At 39.0% G+C, this 11,405-nt stretch overlaps 1 protein-coding gene across 1 annotated transcript; it reads right to left on the reverse strand.

Annotated features, from left to right (window-relative positions):
- Positions 1 to 578: 578 nt before the first annotated feature.
- LOC101785567 (ribosome biogenesis protein BOP1 homolog) lies at positions 579 to 8,780 on the reverse strand. The gene is made up of 17 exons (XM_004973333.4): positions 8,572 to 8,780; positions 8,382 to 8,480; positions 8,106 to 8,260; positions 6,603 to 6,720; positions 6,082 to 6,183; positions 4,736 to 4,895; positions 4,499 to 4,607; positions 4,309 to 4,411; positions 4,063 to 4,213; positions 3,570 to 3,702; positions 3,377 to 3,483; positions 3,223 to 3,293; positions 3,080 to 3,140; positions 2,673 to 2,900; positions 2,453 to 2,537; positions 1,724 to 1,902; positions 579 to 1,275 (listed from the first exon to the last, which is right to left on the reverse strand). Exons 1-17 carry the CDS (start codon positions 8,668 to 8,670, stop codon positions 1,190 to 1,192), a joined length of 2,046 nt encoding a protein of 681 aa, XP_004973390.1. The 5' UTR covers positions 8,671 to 8,780; the 3' UTR covers positions 579 to 1,189.
- Between the last annotated feature and the right edge of the window lie 2,625 nt (positions 8,781 to 11,405).

Raw genomic sequence — 11,405 nt, forward strand, 5'->3', positions numbered from 1 at the left:
GGGGGGGGGGGGGGGCGTGATAGCCTTTTATCTCTGTATAATCATCTTGCTAATTGCTTGATAATTCACCGTGGCCTCAGTAATCTCTTTGCTGTTAAATTGGTGTTCTTTTCTTTTTTCATTTAGCACAAAAACCTTTTTTTACGAACCGCACTGACTAGAGTTTCTATTGATGTAGTAGAAAAAATGTAAGCTTACAGTCCTGAAAGGTCATAATCATGAAAAAATAGAAAACTCAACCGGTTGGACTCGACATCAACGTAACGACATTCAACTCAACAACTCCAGACCGCTTGAATTAGGACATCAACGCGACCACACCACTCAATTCAACATACACCAATAGTTGGATTGGATCAACTCACCACTCAAGTCATCGCACCACACTACACAACTCATCACCGGCCAGTTGAATTGGATGACACTCTGCTCCTCAACTCCATCGCAAAGGCCTCAACATCTCCGCAACAGCGTCAGCTGCCACAACCATCACCACCTTTTTTTTCCTTTTCTTTTTCTTTTTTTTCTTTTTCGGATTTTTGAGAAAAGAAGCAAAACACCAATTCTAGCACAAAAACTTCTCAATCTCTTTGCTCTTAAAACTGCTCTGTTATTCATTCTAGCTACACACAGATAGTACATCAATTTTGCAATTGCAGCAGCTGGGGTAAAGATCTGAGCTTTGGTACAGCATGGCAAACAGTGTTTAGTATTACAAGCAGATTCATGGTACAAATTCAGCGATGATATTAGTTTTACATCTGCTAGATTCAGCTTCCACACGACTTTGAAGAATATACCCTTAGACCACCTAAACAGCTTCTGGAACGGTTGATGCCCCAGGCTTGGAAAACTTTCAAATGCTGTCCCAAACACTAACATTGACTTTGGGACAGTTCAAAATATTGTTTTCGTATTACTGTTACCAGCTACAGGTGTTCCTCTTCAAAGCTACCCCCCGCCCCTCATTTCAACATTTCTCTTCTCTTCAAATATAAGATCCACCAGTCAACGGAATCAAAACTGCTATGAAGCTGATGGCTTCACACACGTGCACCGTCCGCCACATTGTCCAGGATTCAGTTAGGGACTTGATACTGGAATATAGCAATCATCACCATACAGAGGCCCAACGACTGGCTGACCATCATATTGCCTGGCAAAACAGGTATCATCCTTGCAGGAATGCTTAGTCGCAGTACAGTCTAATCACAGAGTCAGCACCAGCGGTGAACAACCAAGGTTGTTTTGGATGGAACTTGCAGTCCAAAACCCCTGCAAACCCAGAGAATTGGTTAAATATTGCCTTGAGATAGACTTCCGGAGAGTAATAATGAACCTATATCAAGGTACAAATAAAAAAACCTAAAAAATATTTTATTCCAGATAAAACAAAAGCAAGTTCTTGGTTTGTCATGCTATGAATATCATCTTCACACTCACAGCCAATGCACCTCCAAGAAAAACTTGAACCATTCAATCCAATTAACATGGTCTACTTTCTTTAGTAACAGATGAAGCTATTTTAATCTACCAGGAAGTACAACAATTTTAATAATATACGAGTTTCCCAACAAAACAGAACGATACTTAATGCTATAGCCTCGAAGTTGGGTTTAAGACCAGTATCTCAACTGCATGGGTGAAGACAATTAAAAATCTATGCAAAAGTGAACAAAATCTGGAAAGAACGAGCGAAATTTATTGAACCAATGACACATACCTTGTCCATCTGAACTAGAATGGCCACGAAGAATTTCCAATGGTACAATAAGTGGGTTCTGGTTAAGATCAGAATAGACCATTCCATGACATACATAGGCAGTACAATCCTCAGAGGATGAGGCAAAAAGAGGGTACTTTCGGTGAAAAGTAACATTGGTAATATCCTTCGAGTGGACCCTGAAATTTAGCAAATAAGTTACTGTTTTTTCAAAATGAAAAAAAAAGCAACAGAATTAAAGGCAAGACTGCCAGAATAACTGTGGAAATTTTACATCAAAAAGGCCTACATGATAAAGTGGGCAAATAAAAGATGTTGATGACAATTGTAAAAGTGCAAGCAGTAACCACACCAACCATGCAGCAAAACATATGGCCCATGTTTTACAAATATGGCAACTCAGTTATCAAAATACTACGTCAGCTGAAAATCCTCTAAAAATAATTGGCCGAAGAAATTATAATCATAGCACATTAGAGCATGAGCAATCTAAACTGATTTAAAGGAAGTGGAACACATGAAATCAGCTTTTAAGATGCTCAATATTAATTTCCATTATTTCTTGAGGGAAGAAAAGACTTCTAGCATTCATACTAGTAGGATGGTTTGTATATCACGTAGAAAATTTAAGAGTGCTTAAAATGGTACATTGGCAATGCATATAGATATCTTGAAAAATTGCATGTCTTTTTATTTTCAAAGGGGATTGAAATAAAAGGAGAATCGTACTTCATAGTCTTGTATGGTCTCGTAGATAGATCAGTATCAAACCAGCATAGTTTGCCATCTTTGCTTCCCACAATAACATTATCACCTACAAAAAAGAAATGTGAAGTAGTCACAATACTTATACTGAGAATGTATTATCCTACTGACATGTACAATCAGTTCGAAGGAACTCCTTAGAAGACTTCAAAATCCATAACTATCAAGGTGACTTGTGACCTACCACCAGGATGGATTGAGATTGAGGAAATCTCACGGAGACCTGACTCCAGCTTCTTTACCAACTGTGCCTTTTGGAGATCATAAACCTGAACAAACTTCTTAGTAGCAACGAAGAACATCTTCTGACTTGGATGGAATGTAGCAGCAACTGGAAGGCCTGGCAGTTTACGGAAAGGATGGTGCGAGTGCTTTTTCGTGAGCTGATGCAACAATACAGCTCTTGTATCACGTACAAAGGAATTAAGGTGTACAAGGGAAATTAAAGTTATGATATCATTGACCCACAATATTAAATCTGACCAATGTGAACATAACTAAAAGTAGAGAGGGGTCACACTTACAAAGAAAAAAAAAAGAGAACAGATCGGAATAAAACAAAATCAGTAAGACATCACTCATAAAGGATATCACTTGGCACAACTGTGGTGAAGTAATCTCCCTTAAAATGCCAGTCCACATTTGACACAGCCTAAACAACAAATAAATTGGTAAGCATGCAAAAGTTATTAAGTTCAAAGGGGAAAAATTAAGTTAAAATCTGGGTACAAGACCTTATGATGAATCATCATGATTCCATCAAGTTTTTCATGTTTCATCCACCTCACAGCTGGTTTCTTATCATCTGGATATAATAATGGTATTTCAGAAGACTGAAGAAATGCAGTAATACAATGGAAAAATTTATTGGCTATCAATTCAACGCACCAGTATCATCTTGAGGAGCCATTTCACCTATCTTGAGGAGTTCTTTTGCCTTCATTTGCGCTTCTTCACTCCCCACCTCAGCATTAATAAGTAGCAGGTCATGTCCACTGCACCCAAAAGGAAAAAAAATGATTGACAAGAATACATAAAGCTTGGAGACAGGAAAAATATGCCGGAATAGCAAAAGGCTTACACAATAGCAGCAAGAATAGGCCTGTCAGGTGATGGATTCCAGGCAATATGATGGACATCACCTCCGACATTCCAAACTTTAACACAGCGACCAGTTTCAACCTCCCAAACACGAATTGTACCATCGCAAGAACCTTCAGAAAAGGGGGAATTATAACTTAACATTGTCACGCTCAATTTTATGAAATGATCTTCTAAAGTGAACTCTACAAGGAAAAATGAACTCTACATTTCCCTACTATTCCAAGCTGACCAACATCCAAAACTTCAAAGAAACAACTATTACTTTTTGCAAAATAAATTTCGTGTAGATTTAGTGGTACTATTTTTAAGCAATAATTACAATGTATGAAAAAAAACTATGCGAGTACAACATCAGAGTTCTTTTTGCATTAGTTAATATCAGCCATTTGAGTATCAAAACATTCTGTGCGTGAAGCCATGAATATGTGTATATTCACACAAATAGAGAATATGATATCATTAGCACATACCAGATGCAAGCCACTGCCCTGTTATTTCAACTGAAATGGATTTCACACGACTCGTATGGCCCTTGAACTCAAGGTAACAAGTTTTTGGGTATGGCCTCAAATCCTTTTTACTCGGTAATTTTGGCTTGAGTGACTCAGGATCAATATTTATCTGTGGTGTTGTCAAATAATTGGCACAGATTAGAGACAAATATTGTCTTCCAAGTAAATAAATGGCACAAAGATAATATAGGGGGGCCAACGTACACGCTTTTTGCGGGCTCTAGGGCATAGATAAAGATCAAGACACCGATCAAAACCTTCCCTCAGTGCCTTCTCATATGCAGGTACACTCCGAAGGGACTCAAATCTGGTGAAGTGCACAACTCAAAAGTCAAAATGCTTTCGACCATATAAGACAATGGACAACGAAAAGGAAGAATGATAGACACAGTACCGTTTTGGAATGAACTTCGGACGATCCTCCTCATACATAAGCTGGTATGAATCTATTTCCTCTTGTGTGGGAATGTATTCAACAGAAGGATTATATGACTCTTCATGACCTGAATACACCATGAAGAATCAATAGAAATTTATCCAGTATATGACCACTGAGTAAAAACATGTTCCAAAAATTTCTTAAAGATTATTATACAAGTGACCAATGCTGAAAAAAGGAATGACAACATACCAGGTAAATTAGGTTTAGGAGCAGGAATGTAGCTCAAGCCATGCCGCTTATTCTCTGCTGTATCATTTTCATCTCCCCATAACAGATATAAGTTAGATTCCTCCTTTGGCTTGTCAAACTTTATCCATCCATTACGAATAGCCCTCACAAGTTTAACAACCTGCCACCAGAATGCATGAGCTCAAAGTTAGACTGAGCAGTGATGCAAATAACTTAAGACGCAATACAATCACAGAATAATTTAAGAGAGAAGATCCACAACAGGCCCTGTGGTTACTGACACTTATGCAGTATCCACAACACAAGATTTTGTCCTAATCAAACAATAAAGATTAAAGAAGCTCTGCTACAGAGTAACAGTACGTTATGTAAGTTTACAAATTCACTAGTGAATGCATAACTCAGTCACAAAACTAGTGAATGCATAACTCAGTCACAATCCTATTACTGATACTTCATAAATAAGCAGTATGATGAGAGGCCTTAGGTGGGCTGGAGCATGTGTCATGCACATAGGACTTGATCATGTAAACAGTACTGTGTCATACTGTAGCAACATACCCAAAACAAATCAAGATTAACTCTAAATAAATTAGTTACAATCATTAAGATTACAAGATAAGCTAACAATTAAGTGATAAACAATGAAACAATCTAGTCCCACCCTCCCCAGCTGTCTATTTCATGGGTCGTTTGTCCTCCGTAGTCTATTCTCTAGCAGCCACCAAAGCCTAGTAGCCTTTTTGGTGGTGTTTATCCCGTTATGATGCAACAATCAAGGCTGCCAGCCTGCCACCTAGTAGCAAGCAACCTCTTAGTGCGCCTAGGCGACCAAATATTTTCCAGGTGAAGGAAGTGATGGCATGTGTGACTACAGTTTTTCATATGTTTTCTTCATGTATCTATGATATTAGTTATTAGTAGACTTGTACTGCCTATTCAGGTGACTGTCAAGACACACGGATTACCCCATAATCAGTTTGACAGGACAACACCACCAAGGTTATCCACTGCCTAAGCGCCTTTTGTTTTATCAGCTAGGCGCCAAAGTTTTGAAACACTAATGATAACATGAAATGAAGTAGTACGCTGAAATTAGAAAATAATAGTAAGAAATAGCTAATCATAATTAAAAGAAAATGAATTTTTGCTCGTGACTATTCATTAGGTCATTGCATAAAACTGCTCAATGGGATAAATAAGTAATGAATCAGTATATTGGGAAGAACTCAGTAATAAGATATTCATGATCCAAGTCCAAGCAGCCAGATCTCGTGAAAGAAAACTGAAAACAAATAAAGAAAATGGTTTAAAATAACAGGAGAGAGATGAAACTGACGATATACCTTCTTCTGCTCCCACTTTGAAGGCACAAATCGCCTCTTTGGCTCAGGGGCACTAGAAAGCGGATGGCCTTTATCCTCGTATTCAAACCAATCAACATAATCCTAGAATAAAATTTAATCAGTATGCTGCATCCATGCACTATAAACATATAGAGAAGCAAACAGAAATCATTTAACAGTAAAAGGGAAATCCATTTGCATGAATCTGGATAGCATTCAGTGGCAGCATGCGTAACATTTTCAAAACTATAAAAGCATACATATCTGCACATGTTATTATCAGTGAAACTAAGTCATAAACAGGCCATATGTCAGTACGGAATAAGCAAGCATTACACATTGTCACATTGTACTTGAACTAGCGACAGAATGATCTCTCTCATAAGGTTTTAACAAAACAAACTCGTACGTGTGTCCAGTCATCCACAAAGATAATACTACGCTGTTGGATGATCATTTACTTAACATGTAAACTTGGCACCTTGAGTAAATATATAATAGATAAGGATTGTAACACATACCGGATATGGATCAACATTAGCATGTGGAGTCTTTCCCTTTAACAATCTACTAATTATCTTAGCCTCTTCCTTTGTAATCTGAACCTCCTCGTCGTTATACTCATCATAGATCTTTCTCCTACATTTTGTGATGAAGAAAAGAAATTGTAAGACTAAACTAAATGAGCAAGAAAAATTAAACCAAAGGCAAACAACCAAAAGGTACAAGGTGTAATGTAAAGAAACTGTACAAGGTAAACAATCAGATGTATCTGCTAATTGGCACGGGAAGACTAAAATTTTCCATATTTGAATAATCATGATTCTCAGAGGTTCAAGCATACTCTGAAAGAAACCTAGAGGCATGTAGGCCGGAGCACTGAATCAAAAATGATCATCAATCACTTGTTTATTGCATGTCCTTAGAAAAACTATCAATGTACAGAAATTTCATTGAAGTTGAACCAAAATAATTTTTCAAGAACTGTTCAACTCCATGTCCTGTTGTAAGATTTTGAAATGTACAGAAATGTCAGGTGACTAAGCCTTCTTGACAGCAATTGAAAGCTCAACTTTTGGTATCAAATAAAGTTAAGATTTAAAAGTAACATTCTTGGTGGTATTAACCAAAAATGTGATCAAATACAAGCAAATCTCAGAAGAACAATGTACGATCTAGGATCTAATAAAATGCTAAGGCCACAATCCACAAGCAGGATGAGCCTTTTACAAACATGTACCAACTCTTTGACTTTCATCCTCGCTTCACCCGAAATGATCAACCTCTGCTACGCTTTGACTGTCAAGTATTTGTTTGCTACCACTGTACACATCACAAAGCCAGGTCTAATCCCACCATTACAACATTTAGGCAACACAAACCACCATAATAGGTGGGTGTCAACAAGGACTAGTGCTGGAAATATCATACAGGCCATTGTTGGGTAGGATAATTATTCAAGAGCAGAATCTAAGAAAGATGTCAACAAATCAACAAATCCCAAAAGAAACTAGCACAGGTTATTATCCCTACAATAACAATTAATTTGCTGAAACCAGTTATGGTTGGATTAAAAGAGCACTCTTTAATCGGAAATCTCTTGTATAAGCCATGGCCGCAGTCATATCTTCAGGTAGCTCATTCAGCCTAGAGATGTTTTAACTCTCCAGGTAGCTCATTCAGCCAAAAACAGAAGTTCGGCCAAAGATTGTTAACCCTATCATGCTAAAAAATACATGGGATAAAATAGCTCAGGAACACTACAAAGATGTGCTAATTGATAAATAGCTTCTAGTGTGAACTGTTTGTGCTATGCTGATGTTATTTTCCAACTTATAAATTTCTGTAAGGGTACCTACCACCAAGCAAATAATCCCAAATAACAAATTACAACTATATGGCATTATAAACATGAGTCATTGCTATGGGGCCATTCTCAAAGCTTAATCGTTCATCCATTCAATAGTGGTCAGAATTGATGGCAGCTGATTGAGTGACCGCAACAGAGCAAGTTCAAGCCTTACCAATTCTTGGCATCATCAGCGTTCCTGAGGTATGCTTCAATGCGCCCCTCCCTATCACGTTTCTTGATCTTCCTCCCATCAATGTCATACCCAATGTGCTCCTCCTCCTTGTACCACTCCAGAGGCACGTCCCCCACGGTGTTCCTTGGAGCCACCTGCAAACAACAGTAACAATGCTTATAAAATTCTAATACTCAAGCAAGCAATACGGAGCATCAAAACAGCGTGTGAATCAGCAGCTTAAGCAACCCAAACACTAAGAACGCGAATGCTCACCTCATCCTCCGAAGAGTCGCTCTCTTCCGCCGCCGCCGCCTCGTCAGAATCGGCGTCGGAGCCGGAGCCGGAGCCGCTGTCCTCGAATGACACCGACTCCTGCATCCCACGCAAAACGCCCAAAACTTGCTCAAAAATAGAACGGCGGAAAATAAAGTTGGGAGGGCAAAGGCGTAAATAACTCTCCCACCTCGTCGGCGTCCTCGGACCAGACGCCGTCGCTCCAGGAAGTGTCGTCGGCAGAGAGGTCGTCGCCCTCGAGCTCGTGCTCCCCGTCGCTGTGGCCCATTTTTCGGCGCCGGAAGGCTTGGCGTGCTGTGGCCGCGTGGGAGAGGAGGCGAGCGGTGGAGGTGGAGGCGGGGGGCTAGGGTTTTAGGACGGCAGGAGGAACACTGCTAACCGGAGGAGCGGGGAACGGGTGCGTCGATGGGCCGGGCCACTGACAAAAGCAAACAGTTTCTCAGCCCTTTGTGGTAACGGGCCAGCAATGCTGAGAGTCAGTTTGATTTTTTTTAGTGGGGTCGGTTTGCAATTTTGAGGGTGCGTTTGGTAGAATTCTGGCTGGATTCAGCAGAGAATCAGCCGTGGGAGTTCTGTCAAACAGTTTTTTAGTGAGAAATGATTCTCTGCTGATTCTGTGAAATGATTTTTTGAAATGAACTAGGCTGGGAGCTGGAAAAAAGTAGCTTCTCCTGGTTCTGTGAAGTGATTCTCTATTCTGATTTTAAGAATTTATGCTAGAGAATCAAAGAGAATCACTTTTAACCACAGAATTATTTCTCTCAGAGAATTAACTTCCATAAAGAATCAGAATCAGATGGAGCTTTATCACCAAACGTATCCTAGCGAGGAGCCCAGGATCCTCCAACTTTGGAAAAACACCAATCCAACTTGTTTTATGGAACACCAATCATACCAACTCAACTGAAGCTCCTCCGAATCCAGTCCAATCTTGTAGTGACTGGCAAGATGGTTGTAGACAGCGAGATGGTTACTTCGTCAATATAAAAAAATGCAGGGGACAATCTCTTAAAAATGTTCATAATAGCAGGGTTATATGTATGTGTGCGCGCGTATATCACGTATTCATATCTTTTGCGATTCAAGGTAGTCGAGCATTGTATTTAGCCCGGTGATTTGGCCCAATGCGAGCTCCAAGCTTGACGATGCTGTATAGCGAAATGACCGTAGCTTTAGCTAGTAAAATTACTTGTGGTAGGATATGTTCATTCGGTTTCGAATCTTCTGACTCGACATGTGTAATCGCATTTTCCTATGCTCATTTTAGGAATTAACCGGCGATATTATTTCAGTGTTAGTTGATGTGACCGACCATAACGGTATGCCTGCTGTGACTTCATCAATTTTAAGATTTGTTGAATCTGTCTCGCTAAAAATACTTATAGAAATAATGTTACATCCGTATATTATAGATTGAGTATATGTGCGCATGTGTATGTGAGAGTATGCTTTTGTGCTTTGAAACAAATTATGTGAATAAATCTTCAAAAGGAATATGTGAATAAATAAGGGAATTGTAGATAGACCTGCAGAGATATTCCTCGATGAGCCTGGCAACTATTATGTACTCCCTCCATCCTAAATTCCAATTCATTTTGACATTTCTACATACATTACTTTTGCTATGTATCTAGATATATACTATATCTAGGTGTACATTAAAAACTATTATTTAGAAAAGATAAAACGAATAGAAATATGGGAGGTTAGACGAGCGTTCGTTGCAACTTTGTACCGACGCGCGGAAGTTGGAAGCAGCTAGCGACGCGCGCGCGCAAGTATCATCCAGCAGCGCATGCGTTTCCCGCTCACGGGTTCCCCTGTGCAGCTTCCGCTTACGGGTTCCCCTGTCCAGCTTCTTTGGCGTGTTCCCCTATCTAGCTTCTTTTGATTTTTGCGCGTGCTTACATTTTTTTCTCCGTTCGGGACAGCGGTGAGGAGGGTAGTACACGGGCGGGGGGATTGTTTTGACATCCATATGAAAGCAAAAGAAATATATACAAAATATCCTTTTCATTCATATAATTAAATAGAAATTCCAATGAATGAGAAATCATAGCAGAGTGCTTGATTAGTAAAATTCTTTTACATCATAATACAAAAACACTTAGGAAAGATCATCAGCCTGGTGCATACACAATGATGAATAGAAAATGTTCTATAAAGGAGGTTTATTCTAATTTGTGGACAGAAGAAGAGAAACACATGTCTAGTGCTTTTGAAAATAAGAAAATCTTTCACAACAGGAATCCAGTGACACCCTGCAGAAAACGAAAAGACAAAAATGTCATGACTAAGCCCAACAGAGGAGGAAAAGTAAATATTGTATTAATCATATGCCTTTAGCAAAATTAAAGATAGGACAAAAAAGGGTTGATAAGCATATGTACCATCGCTAATGTCATATTTGTATATACCAGACTATTGTACTTTTTATTTAATGAGTAAGAAGAAGCATTCACATAATAGTTTTGCATCTTCCTATAAAGCATGCGAGGAAATATTAGAGTGCACAACAAATTAGTATTTTTTTTTGACGAAGTTAGGGGAAGCCCCTACCTATTTGTTTAAAAAAAATTATTCCAGACTCACTTAATTTGCTCCCACAGGGAGTCGAACCCGGACCTGCTCTAACAGTCCCTTTCAACACAACAAATTAGTATTTAAATACAAAAGCTATCTATGTTGCTAACCAAAGATGCCACAAAAAGAATTTCCCTTCATGGCTTTGGATAAGCATCATGACAAATTTCCCTAATTAGAATAAAGGCAAAGAGCTTACAGTCCACTGGAAATTATTGTGTCAGCTTGTGGAACTAAAAAGAATAAATTAATATAAATAAGGTGAGCACATAGGTAGGAATCCTGCTTTTCTCCTTATCAATACCTCTTGCAAAATCATCTTTACCCTTGTTTCCAAGCTATATCATAAGCTCAGAGGCATGCACATGGTATGGGCGTTGACTAGTCATAAAGCTCCACAACTACACTACCAAACAGCTT

This window comes from Setaria italica, chromosome VI, assembly GCF_000263155.2.
Source record: "Setaria italica strain Yugu1 chromosome VI, Setaria_italica_v2.0, whole genome shotgun sequence".
Classification (NCBI taxonomy): Eukaryota; Viridiplantae; Streptophyta; class Magnoliopsida; order Poales; family Poaceae; genus Setaria; species Setaria italica.